The 18,625-nt window shown below is 49.3% G+C and overlaps 3 protein-coding genes across 6 annotated transcripts in view; 1 reads left to right on the plus strand and 2 right to left on the minus strand.

Annotated features, from left to right (window-relative positions):
• SEMA7A (semaphorin 7A (JohnMiltonHagen blood group)) overlaps positions 1–2,088 on the minus strand; it is a 33,477-nt gene extending 31,389 nt beyond the window's left edge. Inside the window, exon 1 of the mRNA XM_081549425.1 lies at positions 2,009–2,088. The gene's annotated coding sequence lies outside the window, so the exon portion shown is untranslated. The remainder of the gene's footprint in view (positions 1–2,008) is intronic.
• A 103-nt stretch (positions 2,089–2,191) lies between these two features.
• On the plus strand, positions 2,192–7,048 carry LOC145529306 (uncharacterized). Of its 2 annotated transcripts, none has more exons than XR_014071106.1 (5): positions 2,192–2,441; positions 2,533–2,671; positions 3,053–3,302; positions 3,400–3,482; positions 5,536–6,138. XR_014071106.1 is itself a non-coding variant. In XM_081549434.1 (5 exons), the coding sequence occupies exons 1-5, from the start codon at positions 2,625–2,627 to the stop codon at positions 6,999–7,001; spliced, it is 573 nt and encodes a 190-aa protein (XP_081405560.1). In that variant the 5' UTR covers positions 2,192–2,624; the 3' UTR covers positions 7,002–7,048. The 2 variants fall into 2 exon arrangements, 1 of the variants encoding a protein (XP_081405560.1); XM_081549434.1 differs by adding an exon at positions 6,906–7,048 and having other exon boundaries at positions 2,192–2,671; positions 5,536–5,632.
• Positions 3,914–17,442, minus strand: UBL7 (ubiquitin like 7). 3 transcript variants are annotated; one of them, XM_081549431.1, is made up of 11 exons: positions 17,412–17,442; positions 15,865–16,077; positions 14,151–14,270; positions 10,351–10,433; positions 9,497–9,581; positions 8,916–8,973; positions 8,053–8,186; positions 7,746–7,795; positions 7,338–7,505; positions 6,586–6,708; positions 3,914–4,163 (listed from the first exon to the last, which is right to left on the minus strand). In XM_081549431.1, exons 2-11 carry the CDS (start codon positions 16,046–16,048, stop codon positions 4,026–4,028), a joined length of 1,143 nt encoding a protein of 380 aa, XP_081405557.1. In that variant the 5' UTR covers positions 16,049–16,077; positions 17,412–17,442; the 3' UTR covers positions 3,914–4,025. The 3 variants fall into 3 exon arrangements, with proteins under 3 accessions (XP_081405557.1, XP_081405558.1, XP_081405559.1); XM_081549432.1 differs by having other exon boundaries at positions 17,362–17,433; XM_081549433.1 differs by having other exon boundaries at positions 17,321–17,433.
• Between the last annotated feature and the right edge of the window lie 1,183 nt (positions 17,443–18,625).

Consider the following 18,625-nt stretch of genomic DNA (forward strand, 5'->3'; position numbering starts at 1 on the left):
CAGCCCAGCCTATGCCAGCCCAGCCAAATTTGAGTTATATCAGGAGAAGGGATCTGTTCAGAAAACTCACCCATCTCTGCATATTTGCATATTCTATTTCGGGGTCGCTTCCTTTTTTTTCCCCTTCGCTTCCTAGAAAAGTTCTCGTGATCAATTCCAACTTCACCTCTGCTGAACTGCAAACACTCACTCTCTAGCCTATCTTCCCTCCAACCGCCGTCTCCCTCGTCAGGTACTCCAGGCTTCTCTGTCCTCCCTGCCTCCGCTGCCCCCACCTAGTCAGGCCTCAACCCCTGCAACTGGGCTCTGTGCCAAGGTCACCATGGCTCAAGTAGTCAAGTCTAAGGTCAGCCCCTGGGTCACCAAACTCTCGGTGGTACTTCATACCACCTGACCATGCCCATTTTGTCCAGTTCTTTCCAGCTTCTTACTGTCCAGCTCTGATGACTCCTGCTCTAGCCTTCCCAGAAGCAGCCTATCTCCTCCTTCCGGGTCCCACGTCCATCCGTCACTATTTGCTAAAGTCTAACTCCTTAATGGGTGCCCCTTTCCCTGCCTTACCTTGAAAAGCTGAATGCCCTTTTCTCTTGACACAAGTCCAATCAATTTAAAACTTCCTCATCATTATCTCCAGCCTAGAAACCTCCAGCTGTCTACCAGACAACCCCACCTGGCTGTCTCACAGCCCCTCCAGCTCAGTATATCCCAACTGGTCTGGTTCGCCGAATCCCAAGCCCAGTGCCGCACCCCTGCCGCACCACCCTCTACCCACTCACATCCTGCCTGCCCCCCAGATCTGGTCTTTCACATCTCACATCCCTCTCCTCCTCCCAGCCCCCTGCTGCAACTCGTCGAGGCCTTCACTGTGTCCCATCTGCAGGCAGCGAGCCTCCTAGCTGGCCTCCCACTCCCAGTCTCACTTCCCACAAATCCAGCCTCCACGCAGCTGTCAGATTCTCTCACACAAGTCTGGTCCTCCACTGCCCTGCCTAGAGTCATCCACGGGCTGCTCTCTGCCTTCAAGATGAAGCCTTAGCTCCTCAGCCTGATGAAATCCGCCCCCCCGCCCACTTCACTCTCAGAAGCCATGGGCAGCAGTGGGAAGGTTGCCAGCTTTGGAGTAAGTGGACCTGAGCTTCCAAGGCTGATCTGCCCACTGCACCACCATGACACTGGGGACAGGTAACCTCTCAACCTTGGTGCCCCATCTGATAAATGGAGCTAATCATAATATACTCACCTTTGCCAAGATGAGCCGTCAACGCCGACTAGTCTCTCCCGCCCCACTCACTCTTCTCCGCACCTGCTATACTGCCCATCACACACTGTTGGTTCTAAGTGGATCACAGCTTCCTCACTAGTCTCCCCTGCTCAAGCTTGCCCCACTCCCCATCTCTTCAAACACAGCAACTAGCAGCCTTTCTAAAATGTAAACCCAGCTCTCCCCGCTGATACAGATTATCCTGTGACTTCCCACTATCCCTAGGATAAGTCCTAACTCCTTACATGGCTGAGAGCGCTCCAGCCTCTGCCTACCTTGAAGTCCACCCTCACACCCAGGGCTCCAGGAGCCGTGTCCTCTCCACTCCCAGCCCACTCTGCATGTACCCCTTCCGGCCCAATTCCTCCTCACCTGCTGCAGGCCTCACGTCAGATGCCACCTTCTCCAGGTAGCTGTTCCTCACACACACACACCCCACCCTAACCTAACCAACTGAGCTCCGTTTCCTATGAGCCCAAGCCCACAGGACCGGCCTTGCCTATTCTCATCAGGCTTAGTGTAAACACGTTTGTCTGTCTTACCAATGGCACGGCTCTGTGAGAGCAAGGCCCTCGTCATGTCTAACTGGCAGAGTAGAGACCGAATGAATGTTTGTTGAAAGGATAAAGGGGACAATAGTGAGGAAGGAGTCCTTGGCCCTTGGAAAGCCCCAGGCTCAGTGAGGGCACTTATCAGACCCAAAATATATTATTTAAAACATGGCTACAGGAAGCAAAGCTAACATACCCAGACCCTGGAGGAAAGAGCTGACAAAGAAGGGAAAGGGAAACTGTGGCGACAGTTCAATTCTGGGAAGCAGTATAACTGGTATTTGGGAGTCAGTTCCAGGGACAGGTCAAGGCAACCCAACTGTTCCGCAGCATAATGGGCCGGGGGTGTCAAGGAGACCTAGCACAGTCCCTGGGGTCTGGGGGCAAGTTGCCACAGGACGGAAACCAGCTCAAGGTGGGCTGTATCATGGGGACGGGAAGGGCTGTGTCAGCCCCATTTGACCAGACAAGCCTGTGAGGATGGAATTGGCCTTTGTTTCCATCACAAACAAGCCAGACACATCAGGTTCAAAGACAGAGCTTCCTGGTCTTTGCTCCTGACCACAAAGAGGCAGTTGGGTTCCAGCCAGACCAGTGAGGCATGAAGAGGCCTGGTACCAAGAAGCCTGGTGAGTTTTGAGTCCTTTCAGCCAATGCAAACACCCCTCAATGTTAGCTCTTGGATGGAGGGAAACGTGGAGACTTCCCATTTTCTGGAAGGAAAAAACAATGTTCAGACCACATGTGGAACAGTGGAGCCTCCCAAGGACCTCTCTGTAAAGTGTCACTGAGACTGGAGGCCATCCGGAAAGATGAACAGGACATGCAAGGGGCCAAATCCAGGAGGACAGGTCCAAGGGTAAGTGAACTCCTTGTGTGTGCTCAGTCTCTTAATTGTGTCCGACTCTTTGTGACCCCAAGAACTGTAGGCCACCAGGCTCCTCTCTGCCCATGAAGTTCTCCAGGCAAGAATACTGGAATGGGTTGCCATTTCCTACTCCAGGGGATCTTCCCAACGCAGGGATCAAACCCATTTCTCCTGCATTGACAGGCTGATTCTTTACCACTGCACCACCTGGGAAGCCCAACTCTCCTGAACTGAAGCCCAGCTCACAGAGCAGAGGGAGCAGGCTTGCTCTGTGTGGTCCCTTGAGACAGAAAGGGAGCTAAGAGGTAAATGCTCTGAGGAAGCAAGGACAGAGTAGGCAGCCCTAATCAGGGGTAAATCTTTTGTCCCCAGAGGTGAGAAGCAGAAGATGAATGACGTGAGCATGGAGGCCGCGGATGAAATCTCTGCCAAAGGCACATGGCAGGAGCAGACCTCTGAGCAACTTCCCACCGAAACACCAGCTGAAGGGAAGGATTTTTTCCTGACAGAGTATTCAAAGCACATGAAACCCACTCGCTCAACTTGGACATGTCTGCAACGCACCAGGGAATGCTGTGCCAAGGGGAACGAGAGCTCAGGCAGATGGAGCAGCAGCTTGGGAGTTGGTGCCCTCTCTGCAACATGAAAGCTGGGCCCTGTTGGTGTTGGTGTTGTTGTTTAGTATTGTTATTTAACTGCTCTTGTATTTATGCCTTCAGGACAGAGAAGCGGGCCCTGCCTCCTGGCACGGCTCTGAGGCCTGGATCCTGGCATCATTACAGAGCGCGCATCAGAGTGCCTGGTGAGACTAGGCCAGGGGAGGGACAAGGAATCTTTCACAAGCCTTTGGGAGAGGGAGCAATGGCGGGGGAGGGGGGTGAGCTTCCACTCGGCCACTCCTCAGACTGGTCATCTCAGGAGCACAAGTCTCCTCTGGCCACAGCTGTAACACAGCAGCCACCCTGGAGACTGGGCAGCAGTCACTGGGCACATTCGGAGGAGGCCACACCCAGAGCACCAAAGGGCCTGGAGGCTATCACTGGAAACTTCTGCCAAAAAAGCCAGTGTGGGTGTCACGCGGCATCTTGGGACGTGGATCTCAGCTTCTCCACCCGGGGCCCAGAAGCAGGGGCCAGCTGATGCCATGGCACCAGAACCCACACACCACGCTTGCCCCCCCCACCGCCTCTACCCACTCAGATCAGCCAGAAAGGCCACACACTGGACAAAGCAGAAGGTCGACCATCAGGTGTATTGGGGAGAGTAGAGATGGGGCATCTTCAAGAGTGCTTCCCATGGGCAGCCGCCTTAGCAGTTTGCTGGCGGTTCAGGAGGAGCAGGGAGCTCACGGGGCTCCTCCGGCAAAGATGAGCTCCAGGGCCGCCTGGATATCCCCCCCGGTGGCCTGCAGGGCCCGCAGGCTCAGCTCATCGTCCTGGATGCCCATGTCCCTCAGCTGCTGCAGCTGGGGCTGCCACTGGCTCTGCAGAAAGACAGGACAGGCAGGAGCAGTCAGTAAGGATCTGACAGAGACTTGTTCACCTCTAGCAGAAGGAGGTGTGTTCCTCTAGGAAAGCTGCTGACAGGAAGTTCCAAACAACACAGCACATCGAGGAGGTCTGCGGGCTGTAGAGGAGGTCTACAGAGAGGCCTGAGGGTTTAGGGAACAAATTAAAAGTTTTTCCAATGAAAAAAGGGGGAAATGTATCATAAAGATCAAAAAGAAAAAGCATAAAGTACTCAATGTCTAAATTTCAAAAGATTACTTTCTTTCTAAGCTGTATCCATAGACAAACACACACTTTTAAGTTAACTTCATTGTTTTAGTATGATACACAGTGCCTGGTGGCTCAGTCGGTAAAGAATCTGCCTGCGATGCAGGAGACCCAGGTTCGATCCTTGGGTCGGGAAGATCCCCTGGAGAAGGAAATGGCAACTCACTCCAGTATTCTTGCCTGGGATATCCCATGGACAGAGGAGCCTGGTGGGCTACACTCCGCAGGGGTGCAAGAGTTGGACACAACTGAGCGATTAAACCACCACCACCACACTGTGAAAAGTTTCATGCTCATCTACTCCTCTCCCCTGTTCCTGATAACCTATTTTATTTTCTTTGAAGAAATATAAATATACATTCCTATACTTACCCTTTTCTTATATCTCTCCTTTTTTTCTGACATATTAATGTATCATAGAGAGCGCTTGTGGATGTCCTGAAATGTACCACAACAGGGCAGCTTCCAATCTTTGCTGTTTTAGAAACACTGCGTGACTGGTTCTGTACAAATGTCACACTCTGCATGCACATACATCTCTGGGATAAATTCCGAGCAATGGGACTGCAAGGAATTACAGGCCATCTGTACTTCCTTTTTCGTGAACAGTCTGTTACTATCCTTCGCCTGCTTTTCTATGGAGCTGTTGGTCCTAAATCACTAGAACTTCAATTCAGGGAGGTTTTGCCCTTTGATCTACATTATAGATTTCTTTCCCAGTTTGTGATCAGCTTTCAGACTTTGCTTGTTCTTTTTGTATGTTGGTATGATTTGATTTGCTTTGCAGAAACTTTCACATTCATGAACTCAAAATATATGTTACTCTTTATACAATGGTTCCTTGATTGTTTGACTTTCAGCTATGAAAGGCCTTCTCTATGGATTTAAAGAAATTTAGTATTTTCAATATCTCTGTCTCATAAAAGAGGACGTGCACACCTTAGGGAAAAGGATGTGTTCTCCTTGTGGAAAGAGAAGGCAGTTGGGATGAAATGCAAATTCAAAGAAGCAGGCAAACAAGGGTGAGGATGTTGAGGATTTTTAGAAAACCACAGAAATCAACTCAAATTCATTTTACAGGCCAGGTGGAGACATAAAAGCTTCTGAGCTGAAGAGCAGAGCGAACAAGCATCAGGCTGCAGATGATGAAGGAACTGAAAAGACCAACTGTCTCCAGGTCCTGCTCCTGCTCCCCTCACAGTCCACCAGAGCTACGTAGGGCAGTGAGAACCACATGGGCCAGACCCTGTCCCTGTCACTTAATGGCTTCATGACCATGGACCAGTTCCAGAAATGACGTTCATGCCCCAGGCTTAGGAGCAAAGGAAAGAGAGTAAAGCAAACAGCTTGTGCACAGAGGCGTGCAAAAAAATGTGAACCCTTTGGGTCATGCACTTAGCTGCTAGCTAAGCTTCCATGTTCCATGAGGCTGGGGAGATGGTGTCGCTCCCTGGTGACTGCAGGACAAACCTCATCTCCTTACACAGGCACTCAAGGCCCTCACGCTCAGGCGTCTGCTTTCCCTTACTCTGGCCTTCTGCTCTTGCCAATTTGCCATGTGTACCTCCACATTCGCTCAAACAGGTAGCTGCCACTGCCGGGACACCATATGCCCTCAACCAAACACCCCCTTCTCTGCCTGGCTAACCTCTAATTAATTCTTTGACAGTAGGTACAACACCACTTTCTCAGAAAAGTTTTACATGACCTCAAGCCTCGGCCAGCTTCTCACCCTGTTGTTCCCTCAGTTCAGTGACTGTCTGGCACCCCTCCATGGTGGGAATGAGGACTGGCTCATCGCTATACCAGAAGCTGGACTAGGCCTGAACCAGATATGCTCAAGGCTCAGTCAATGCTCACAGGATGGATGAGTGACTCCTCAATTGAAATAGCCACTGAAATACCCAAGCCAGGCGGTCAGTGGAGCCAGGCCATGGGCATTGGGTGCAGGAGTGGAAGCTGCAGGGACAACTGCCCTTGCTGGGAGCACCCTCTCCTCTCATGCTGCCACACCCCAGCTGTTCCTGCAGCAAAGCAGGCCAAGTGGGAAGGGTCTCCAGAGAGCAGAGAAAAGCTCAGTGCCCAAAGTACCAAAGAAAGCTTGTGAACATCAGAAGGGGGAAGACTGACCTGAAGGCTGGGCTGCCCAGAGGCCTGCAGGGCGTGCTGCAGGGCTTGGCTGAAGAGATCGTTGGTGATGGGCGTCCCTGACTGGACGCTGGAGGACATTGGGGAGGTCCCTGAGGAGTGGCCCTAGAGATAGACCATGGTCAGTGCCACCCTCAGAGCCATCCCAGTCTCCCAGCACACACCCACTGCTGTCACATCACCCCAGGGTGCCCTGGGTGCCTCACCACTGCCTCCCAGCAGGGGCCAGCATAAGACAGCCACACAGAGCTACCTAAAAGCTCTCCATGTGGGCAGAAGAGTTCTGTACTCTTTTGCTCCAGGGAGATGGAATGGGACCCCTGACCGAGCCTAGGACCCACACTGGGAGAGGAGAAATGGCCTTGCCAGCTGGAGTGACTGTCACCAGGAACGCTTAAGCCTGTGATGTATCCTTGGCCACTTTCAGGAATACGTAAGGACCCATTATGCGACAAGAGGTTCTTCCAACTGCTGTTAAGAGTCAGTCAGGCCTGGGATGAACCCCAGACTTCTGAGCCTAAAGGTAGGTGAGGGGAGGTCACCTGAGCTGCAGTGGGAAACTCACTGGGGCTCCAGGTAGAGCTCAGATCAAAGCAGATGCAGCACCAGGATCAGCAAAGGGAAACCCACTCTACCACTGGGCCCTTCTCCATGGGGGCCTGGCCTGGACCTTCCCAGCCCCTCTCTCCATACCTGGGGCCTGGCCTGGACCTTCCCACCCCCTCTCTCCATACCTGGGTACCAGGAGTTGGCGTGTGAGAGCTGCTCTCCGGAGTGCTGGCCAGGGCCAGGGCAGTGGCCAGCTCGCTCTGGGTGATGGGCCGGGGCCCGGCAGCTCCACTGTACCCCAGGGAAGCTGGGCGGGAGCTGGGGGTGCTGCTTGAGGGTGTGGACCTGGCACTCTGGACAAGGGAGATGCCCAGATCAGGGTGGCAGCCCTGAATGGTTCTCAGAAGAACTCCACCCCTGCTCCAGGAACAGTTCCTAGGGAGACTCCCCAGGCTGCCAGGTTCACAGCAATAGTGTGACACACCTGGGCCCCCAAAGGACCTCTGACCACCCCCTGCTGGGCGTGCCCGGTCCCAGGGAGGGTGCCTCCCCAGCACCATCTCCCCCCAATGGCAGGCAGTCTGGTCACTTACTGGGTGAAAGTCATCCTCATCATCAGAGAGCCCTTCAAACAGGAAGCCACCTGGAGGAGGGAGGACAGATTTCAGGAGGAGGAACAGGAAGGCACAGGCGCTGCTCCAGCATCTCGGCGCTAGTTACTCCAAATTCATGTTCTCATCTCTCCCCTGGAAAATTACAGGACAGATGCTCTCCCTGACTCAAACCCAGAGTTCCCAAGGAACACCCTCTGCCAGCACTATACATAGCTGCGAGTAAAGCAAAGCCCTGGGCCACTGCCCGTTCACCAGGGGGCCCGCATTCCGCTGTCCAGGGGCTCACCTGGCATGTCCCGGTAGGAGCTGGAGGGCATGCCCCGGGAAGAGGAGTCGGCCCCTGGCAGTGGGGTGCTGCCTGCCACCGAGTGCAGGACCAGGACAATGGCATTGACCAGAGCAGGGTGAGCAGGCACCAACCTGAGATGGAGCAGGAAGAAACTCAAGGGTGACTAAGAAGGAAAGAGCATCCTTGGGTTTGACAGGAATTCTGGGCACCCCTCATAACAGTCAAGTCACCCCTGCTTGCCCTTAAATTTCCCAGTCTTCAGCACCTCCCTCCAGGTGGCTTGTCTTCCTGCTGCTCTGCCTCCAGCATCAGCAGGCCTTCACCAGGGCCCCCGCAGATGCTTCACTATCCTCTCTGGCAATGCATGATGGGACACACACAGCCCAGAGGCTCAGGGGTAGTCTCCTGTCTTGACCCTGACACCACTTCATTGGGCAGTCTTTGGTCCCTTCTCTCCTGAGGGTTTGGCTGTTTTCTTCACTTGAAGATAAAGGGACATAACCTCTACTTTCCCTTCCAACTCAAAAATTTTGGGACGTATGCACCTATTTCTTTCCCAGCTTAAAATCCTTCACAAACTCCCTAATATCTACTGAATGAAATCTAAACTGAACCTGGCCTGCAAAGCCACCTCCCTCGGGACCCTGCTTCATCCCCACCTCTGCCTGCCCCTGCCCTTGGGCTTTGTCCTCACCCCCCTCCCACCCCATCCTCCAGCCCTGGCTCCTCCCCACCTCCCGACACATTTAGAAGACAGATTTGGGGGATGGGCTCCAAGAGCAGAATCCAGGGCGAGCATTAGGCTTCTGGCCCAACCATGAGGAGAGAAAAAGTGCCCTTAGTAAGGTGGGTATACTTACGTATCAAGCATGTTGGGATCAGCAAAGACAGAGAAGAGGTCCTTGTCCTGGAGAACCCCTGAAGGAGAACAGGGCTCATCTCAGAGACAGGAAATTTAGCCAGATCCACCGGGGAGGCCTTGGAGCAACCAGCTTAACAGGGATACTCATGGAAAGCAGGGGAAACAAAGTGCCAGCAGCAAAACCCACGTGCTCTCCATTTTGCTCCCCATTTGCCCCCCACACGGAGGTTACGTACTGTGTACAGCACCCCAGCCTCTTTTCCCCATATCTCTAGGTTCTTCCCTTGTCCATCAAGGTGTGCAGGAGGTCTTCCCTGACTGCTGTGGTTTGGGCTAACTGCTGCCCTCACATGTCTTCCTCACAGTCTCATTTCTGGTGTTAGTGAGGCCACAATTTCTCTGTGGTGCTGCAGCTCTTGGAGGGTTGGGTATATGGAACACATCTGGATTACTCCCCCTCCTGCCACAAGACCAGTGAATCTTCACATGATGTGTCAAAGCTTCCTTAAGGTAATTGCCTCCTCCTGGCTTCTCCTTCTTCAACAGTTCCTATTTCCTTCAGTTCAGCCTTGCACTTACCAAGAGCAATGGGGTCACTGCTGAGGCCTGGGGTGGCCACAATGATCTGATCCAGAGATTCCTTATTGCTGAGCATCTTAAAGACCTGCAGGAGAAATGGGGAGGGCTGAGCAATCCCACTAGCTTGGTGTACTCAGAAATACCCATACACAGCTGAAGTACTTCCTTCCTCTAAGTGCTTGTACACACACCACCACAATGGAACAATAGCTCCAGGAAAGAGATGAACCTCTTTTTTTCCCTCTGAGATCATGGCTTACTGGAGGGGAAACAACACAAAAGCAAGATCACAATAAGCCTTCAATCTATGGTCCTTTCCCCCATTTCTAATTCTAATGCTTTCACAATAAAAGCTCTTATTATAAGCCCAATAACAAAGGTTTCTCTAGATTCCAAAAGTCCTTTTCAATCTCCAAACTACTATCATTTTGCATTTATATATATTGGGAAGTTTGCAGCTGTCTTCATCTTGCTTATCAACTCTCCTTATGAAAAGTCATCAGTGCATTTTCCCAGTGACGGGATCCTGGGAAGGAGCGGTGGGCAAGCACTTCAGTCCAAGTCAAAGAATGAGGCCCAGCAGAAACAGCATACAGATCCTTTGACTGTAACTATATTCATTCCACGAGGCCAATGTCAGGAGAGGCGGTACCATTATCATTAGAGGGAATCAACAATGCCTAGCTGAGAGCCTCTTTGGGGGAAGACGGGGTTCTACTGGGACCCACAGACATGGCGAAATCTCCCCAAGGAACTCTGGGGAGCCATGGCAACCAACTTCCGGCTCCCTCTCTGCATCACTCCTCTCCAGCAGGTCTGCCAAGAGTCTCGCAGGGGGCGCAGCACACACTCACCGCCTCCCTGTAGGAGGAGCTGCTGTGCAGGGCCGTGTGCAGCACTCGGAACTCCCTCAAGGCAGCCGCTTTGTCCACAGGTTCTGGGGATGAGACATTCAGTTACCCTGTGACCAGGGCCTCACCCCTGCCACCAGACGCAGAGCATCGCTTCAGCCAGAGTCCAGGTGCGGGTTCTCTTCCCTCCTCACCCCACTAAGAATGGGCACCCGATCAAAAAAAGCTACGCCACAGACATGAAAACTGCCCTCTGTTTTTAAGCCTCTTCGGTAGATAAACAAAGTCAAGTTCTAGCAGAGGAGACTCTTACCTTAGGAAAGAGACTGTTCTGATCAATGTCCCACTGCAGGAATTCTAGACTTTTCACACTTGGAAAGGAGGAGGGTATAAAGAACTCAGTAGACTTTTGTGCAGTGATTTAAAATAAGTGCTGCAAGCCATCTGAACAATATGGAGCCATGTTGACACAATATGTTAAGAGAAAGAAATAGAACATAAAGTTGTATGGGTGTTCTCTAGTAAAACTTTATGAGATGTCAGTGTGCGTGTGGCCCAAGGCTGGAAGGGAACAAGCCAAGGTGACAGGATCGGGGGGGTAACTGTTTTCTCCTGGGTATTTTCTTTCAGGCCTCTGTAATATTATTTTGATTAAAAAAAAAAAAACAAATACAAGAAGGACCAAGGCAACACTGTACCTCTAGGCTTCTGAACAAACTTTTATCACATGTCCAAAAACAAGCATGTCACTAGGACTCAAAGCTCCTTTTTGATCTTTGGATGTTATGACTCATACATATGGGGAAGTCTAGCAGGTGTCTTAGTTTTACTTGGTTACTTTACTATTTAGGACATCCGCCCATTTCATAGATAATTTAGGACATCCGCCCATTTCATAGAAATTTCAGTAAAAGAAGGGGGAGTAGGCAGGAAGTCCACCTTGGATCACACTTTTAAAAGTGTGGTGACTCTCACCCAGGAAGGCTACTTGTGATTATATGGCCTTGCACTGCTCAACTCCAGAGGCACAATTCCCAAAGCAAGGAGAATGGCACCCCTGGGGTTCCATGTGGCGACCACACCCTTAACTATAGTTCTAATCATGAGGGTTGTCTCTTTTGAAAAATATTCACCTGAAGTAAATGACCTGGCTTATTCATTAAACAAATCTGTGCTAAGCATTTACTCTACGCTTTTGGAGTGAATCTTGTTTTGTGCAAGGCACAGGAATGCAAAAAGTAATTTGAGTCCCTGCCATCAACAAACCCTTAAGACAGTAGGAGAAATGAGACAGAATCAAACACGTATACACACAATTACAAAATACCATGCCGAGGGCTTCAACAACAGAGACGTGGACCACAGTGAGGGCACCAGGCACATGGAGGCAGACAGCACTACTGACAGGGAGAACCACACGGAGCTACCTCCCAGGAGAGAATGTTTGAGAGGAGTATTGAAGGTACAACAGACGGTGACTGAGGGAAAAGGTACTGCAGGCCTAAATGAGAACAAGTGCAAAGGCTTGGGAGAATATAAGCACAAGGTGCTTTGAAGGAACACTAAGTTGTTTCTGTGCTGGAGCCCAGGGTACACATCCCTGCTCAAACAGCAGGCTTAAGTGAGATCCTAAAAGGATTTGTAACCTTCTGCAGAGAACCACCAAAGGGATCCAGGTGGGAAGGAAGCAACTGACACCTTCTCCTCCTACAGGATCTAATCTGGTGGAAGATAAAGAAATGTGCTTCCTTTTGAAAGAACTGCTGCTGCTGCTGCTGCTTAGTCGCGTCAGTCGTGTCCGACTCTGTGCGACCCCATAGATGGCAGCCCTCCAGGCTCCCCCGTCCCTGGGATTCTCCAGGCAAGAATACTGGAGTGGGTTGCCATTTCCTCCTCCAGTGCATGACAGTGAAAAGTGAAAGTGAAGTCGCTCAGTCGTGTCCGACTCTCCGCGACCCCATGGGCTGCAGCCTACCAGGCTCTTCTGTCCATGGGGTTTCCCAGGCAAGAGTACTGGAGTGGGGTGCCATTGCCTTCTCCGTTTGAAAGAACACTCAAGGATAAAATATCTAAAATGCTGTCACAAAAATTTCTTTTCAAATCTAAAAGTTTATTTTCACCTCTGAATAAAAAGTCCATTTGTTTCAAAAATAAATTTCCAGGGGATAAAAAGGACTCAAAATCTTAAGCCCATAATCAGCTAAGAGTTACGGTTGTCTCTTTAATGTCTCTGAGCTAATCTCATCCTTTGGAAGTGGGAGGCAGCCAGCCCAGTGGAGAGAACACTCTTGAGCCAGGAAAACCTGGATTCACATCCCAGCTTTTGCATTTATTTTTCTAAGCAGATGACCTTGAATGAATACCTTTCTAACTCTCTTTTTCTTCATGTATAAAATGCTAATACTGTTACCTGACCTGCTGAGCCACTTGATTAAATGAGATATCAAACAGCAACAATCTGGCTGGAAGAGGCAACAAACGATCCTTTCTGTCTGTCAATCCCCTCCAGCCAAAGACCAGAGGGGCACACCTGCAGCTGTGCAAAGTGTGTTTACTGCTCTTACAGAGGGGATGTGCACCACCAGAACCATGGGGCATCTCAACAAGAGCGTGCCAGAAGGGACTCAGAGGATCTGGGCTTTAGTTAGGGGACTTGGTGGGGGAAGCTTAAGGAAGTAGGGTTTTGTTGTGGATTGGAGGCTGTCAGGAAGTGGGGGTGATTTTATGATTAGGTATCTTAATAATTCTTACCTAGAAGGAAGGAAAACTAGAGCAAGATGAAAGCTAAATTTGGTGAAGAAACAGCAGTCACTCCTAATAGGCAGGATAGAGGGTTATTTGGTCATTTCTGTGGTTGGTCAATGTGCAGGTTCAGAAATGAGAAGAAATCTTGTCTTTATCTGGATCCATTACAGCCCCAGAGTGAGTGGCCTTGTAGATGCTGGTGACCTGTGAAACTGTTCACGATTCAAGGCCTAGCTGAAGGCCAGGCCAGCCCCTGGATACCAGAGACTGCCTTTCTCTTTCTCACTTCCCATCAGTGTACAAAAGAAGATCTTTTTGTCCTTTATGTTTAGAATTGAAAAGAGGGAGAATTTCAAGCTGATAACCAGTCACAGCAATTGTGAACATTATTAAAATATGTCAAACTGTCCGTTTTTTAACAAAGCTAATCTCTTACACAGCTTAGCTTTATCCTCAGGGAGGCTTTTAAAACACAGATGCGAAATTTAAATTATGAATTCCAAGCAACACCTTTTATCAATAAGTCAGAAAGGCATGAGAGGCTTTGTATGTTTCCTCCAAGAGCTACTTTCATACCATTCGAATATTCTCAAACTCCAGGAAAATAAATTAGCAGGAGTGAAGTGACTGAACAAATCACCCGCCTGAGGCAGTTGGTGGGAAGATTTGCGAACATGACAACACACCATAACATTTAGAGGAGGGCAAGGAGTTTTCAGCTTCTTTCTGATGAAAACAAAAATAACAAAAAAATACAAGGTTCACTGAGAAATAAACTGTTGCCCTAAAGGAATTTAAATAGATACATACTCTCCATCCCACTAAGACAATGGGTAATAAACTTAAAAGTGCCTTCTGTTAGTGGCAGCTGGCAGCAAGAAGATCAAAATTACACTGTTCATCAATGTGTCTAATCCAATAAATAATAAAGATATCCTTTATTATCATCTCAGTAAATCTCCCCAAGTTCCACCCAGGCCCTTGCCTCAAGGACACACAGACCCTCCTTCCCGTGCAGGTATTTCAGAAGCTCTGCCTGTCTAAGAGCCAACACTCACCCGGTTTCTGATCAGGCTCAGGCCAGGACTTGCGCAGAACATGGACTGTGGATCCAGGTTGAATGCCATAAAAGTCAAGGGTCTGATCATCTTTTAGCTTCCGGCCACAGTATATCAGATCTGGGGGAAAAAAAAAAAGAATCGTTCATTTATATTTTGCTCCTCATAACAATTTAAATGACTTTTGTCCCCTAAGAACCTTATGTTGATTGGACAGATAGCTAGAGAATGATATATGCTTTAAAAAGTACTCTTAATAAATACACTTTGCCAGCCTGGATGGAAGCGGGGCCTGGGGAAAATGGATACATGTATATGTACCGCTGACTTCCTTCACTGTTCACCTGAAACTACCACAACAATGTTAACAGACTATATCCCAATACAAAATAAATAAAGTTTGAAAATAAATAAACAAATACATTTTAATAACAATTGTTACAAGCACAAACTGATAAAATACAGAATCTATGCACAGGAAAACTCTACAGCTTAACATCATAGAGACTGCACCATTTAAATGAATGGGAGAATGTAACAATAAAAAAGAATGAACCCCATGTTTTTATGACTAAAAACACTTTTTTGCCAGCTTATACCATTTTGCCTGTTTATATGCCATTGCATTAATAATATATGGTTTCCCAGGTAGCACTAGTGGTAAAGAACCCGCTTGCCAGTGCAGAAGACTTAAGAGACATGAGTTCAATCCTTGGATTAGGAAGATCCTCTGGAGGAAGACATAGAAACCCACTCCAGCTGGGTTGGAAAATCCCATGGACAGAGGAGCCTGGTGGGCTACAGTCTATGGGGTCGCAAAGAGTTGGACACAACTGAAGAGACTTAGCATGCATGATTGAAAATACACTTTTTTCTAGTGTATACCATTTTGCTTGTTTATATGCCATTGCATTAATAATACAATTTAATTATATTCACTTTCATTAGAGTGAAAGTAATGCTGGAGTCCAGGGTTTGCTCCCTGGTCAGGCAACAAAGATTCTGCACATCACACAGCATAGTCAAAAATAAAAAAGAGAAAGAAAGAAATTATATTTAAATTCCTTCTTCCTCCACCTAGAATGCCCTTGCCATCTCTCCTTTTTCACTGCCTTCCCTCTAACCAACCAACCAACCAACCAAAAATCCTTCTAACCATCCCTTAAGACCTACCTCAAATGCCATATACTAAGGGCCTTTCCCTAGCCAGCACCTCCTTCCAACCCAAGTTCTTGCTCTTTCAAAGAATGTTATAGTTAAGGAATGTTGTGATGAAGTAGTTCAGTATATTGTACAACTAAAATGGCAACCAACCAATGCAATTTTATTATATGATTTGTTTCTATTCACCTAACAACAATCACTTCCCAGCAGTGTTAACATTTGTTTTCGTTTAGTCTCTAAGTCGTGTCCGACTCTTTTGCGACCCCATGGATTGTAGCCCATCAGGCTCCTCCACCCATGGCATCTCCCAGGCAAGGATACTGCAGTGGGTTCCCATTTTGCTCTTCAGGGGATCTTTGCCACCCAGGGGTTGAACCTGCATCTCCTGCATAGGCAGGCAGATTCTTTACCACTGAACCACTAGGGCAGCCCGGTGTTTACATTAAGAGACAACAAATCCCAAACTCTTAATTTACCCTTGTGATTCCAGAATGATTCTCCCCCAAAAGAAATCAGAGCAGAAGCCCATCCCCAGTCCACAGAGACTTACCAATCAGCTCAGGGTCTGGAACAGACTCCTGGAGTTTGCCAGCAATAAGCTGCTTCAGAAATGAAATACTATATCCCCCCAGGGAGTATTCTCCGAGTTCTGTCTCTGGCAACCGAAGAATAGATTTGGGGGCAAGTGGCTGGTCAGCCAGCTTCACCGCCAGGTGCCAATCTGAGAGAGACATCCTCTCTCTTTCGCGCTCTCTCTTTCTCCCTGTAAAGGAACAAAGCTTTGTTGGTTAAAGGATAGACCTACACCATACCCACCCCACCAAGGGGTTGAATGAGAATTCTCTGTGACTCTGTTGGAAAAGCTCAGGATGCAGCATCAGGAGGCCTGAACTAGAATCTGAGGTCCTCTTTTCACTCATTCTATGGCAGCAGGAACCTTCGGCTCTCTAAGCCTCTTTGGCTTTACAGTGGACATAAAAATGCCATCCCACCTAACAGGAGCGTTGTGAGGTTCAAATGAGATCATCCAACCCTTTCCCTTACATACACTCCGTGCTTCTTCATCAACTTTTGCTTTAACCACCACAACAGCTTTACCAGAAGCTCCCTGCCTCCTGCTTCTCCCTGTTAAATATACATGCTGCCACTCATCATTTTAAAATGCAGATCTGATCAAGACACTCCTCTGTTTAGAAATCAAACCACTTCTATGAATAAGTTTAAACGCCACAGCCTGGCTTTCAAAAACATTCACATCTGTTCTCTCTACCAGTCTTCCCCTCTCAAGAGTTCTGGGCTGCCCCACCCTTCCCAACACTTAAGTCCACCCCCACCAAGCCTGGATTCATAACAAAGCTCTCCCCCACTCTGCTCATCTGCTAACTCTGCCTGTAACTCCTCTTCCCTCTTCCCTCTCTAAGCAAACTCCGATCAAGAGCAACTCAAACACAACCTCCTCTGTTCTCTGTCTCTCTCCCCCCTGTTGTTGTCACATTCCCTCATGACAAAGGGTTACAAATATCTATACTATTTAGTTCTCAATAGTCTCTGCGTCACATTCTTAGAGGCTCTTGAAAGCAAAGCGTAGAATTTTTTGTCTTTATTGACTCAATGCCCGGTACTTATGGGTACCCAGAAAATGAATCAGAAACCCGCCGGTTGAGAGAATTAAGACAAGACAAGCCCCTGTTAGAATCATTATTGCTTCCAAAGTGGCTTCTTTGGAAGAGGAAAGAAAAGGCTTCGAGGCTGTGCAGCAGATCCTAAACCTTCCATCTCCAGGTTGATGGTTGGGAAGGAAATGGATCTTTTAATATACTATATATCACTTAATCCTCACAACTGTTCTGAGACAGGCATTATCATCTACATATTATAGCCGAAGGAACCGAGCTCTAGAAAGATGAAGTCAGAGGCCCAAGGTCACTTATAGTTAATATTGCGACAGAGACACTATCTCTTGGGTGACGACCCCACCACTCCCACAGAAGCAGCTAACTAGTCACCACAGGTCGATCCCGCGCGGCCCGGGCCCCAGCGCCCTCACCCGTCCCGCGGAAGGAACCCGGCCGCAGGGCCGCCGGTGTAAACACTCACTCAGGTCCTCTCGCCGGAAACCGGAAGCTTCGCGCTGCATTCTGGGAGTTGCAGTTCCTGGGGCGGCTCCCCCACCCACCCCTGCCCGGCCGGCAAGGGGGAGCTAGTTGTAAAGCTTCCGGTTTCCGGGGGTGTGGCTCCTCTGCAGTTTGAAAGTCCGGGCGCGAAGGTGTCTTCGTGCTTTCGCGTGAGAGCGTTATGTATCAGCCTTCCAAGGCGCAGGTCACCGGAACGAGATCTGACGTGAGGTTTGCGTGCGCGCGTGCTGAGTCGCTTCGGTCCTGTCCGACTCTGCGACCCCACGCACTGCAGCTCGCCAGACCCCTCTGTCCATGGAATTCTCCAGGCAAGAATATTGGAGTGGGTTGCCATGCCCTCCTCTAGGGGATTTTCCCGACCCAGGGATCCAACCGGCGTCTCTTTTGTCTCCTGCATTGACAGGTGGGTTCTAGGTGTAATGTTTACAGCCCCGCGATTCCCGCAATGCCCTGGCACGCATTCAGAGTCCGCAGGTTACTCCAGGTCCTTACAGCGCTGCAGATGGGAACGCCGGTTTCCGGACTCTTAGCCCTGGTTGTCCCGCTTCGACCCGTCGTCGCTCGGCAAGGACCCTTTCCGGAGCGGCCTCTTCAGACTCGCCCCAGCCTTGTACTCCTCACTAGGAAACGGCCCGTCTTTGAGTGAAGTCAGCTTCCTTTGTGCTCCTCGCTTCTGGCTTTTCGTGGCGAACATGCCTGTGAAGGCATACTAGGAACCCAACGATGACTCGCTCTAAAAGTTGGTACGTGAGAGAAGTTACCAAGGGTTCCTGGTACACCCCAACATGCAGCAGTGGGGTTTATATCAGTCATTCATAGAATTAGTTCGGGAAGGAGAACTTCACTGAACTCTCAGAGAAACTGCATACAGTCGTCCATGGTATCCGCAGGGGATTGCTTCCAGGAGCCCCTCGTAGATACCAAAATACGCAGATACTTAAATCCCATGCGTAAAACTGGTGTTGTACAGTCGACTGTATTTTAGATGCATAGTTAGAATAGATTGTTTTTGCCCAGAGGTTAGAATTAGATAGACTATTCTGTTCAAACTCTACTGGAGGAACTCATTCAGTGACTAAGGAAAGCCAAAAAAAAAAAAAAAAAAAAAAACCCAAACAGGTAAATATATAAGAAAATAATGAGGTTGATCCTAGAAACTAAAGACTGATTTGGTGT

Source organism: Giraffa tippelskirchi, chromosome 12 (assembly GCF_054371585.1).
Source record: "Giraffa tippelskirchi isolate mGirTip1 chromosome 12, T2T-mGirTip1v1.2.pri, whole genome shotgun sequence".
In the NCBI taxonomy this organism is placed as follows: domain Eukaryota; kingdom Metazoa; phylum Chordata; class Mammalia; order Artiodactyla; family Giraffidae; genus Giraffa; species Giraffa tippelskirchi.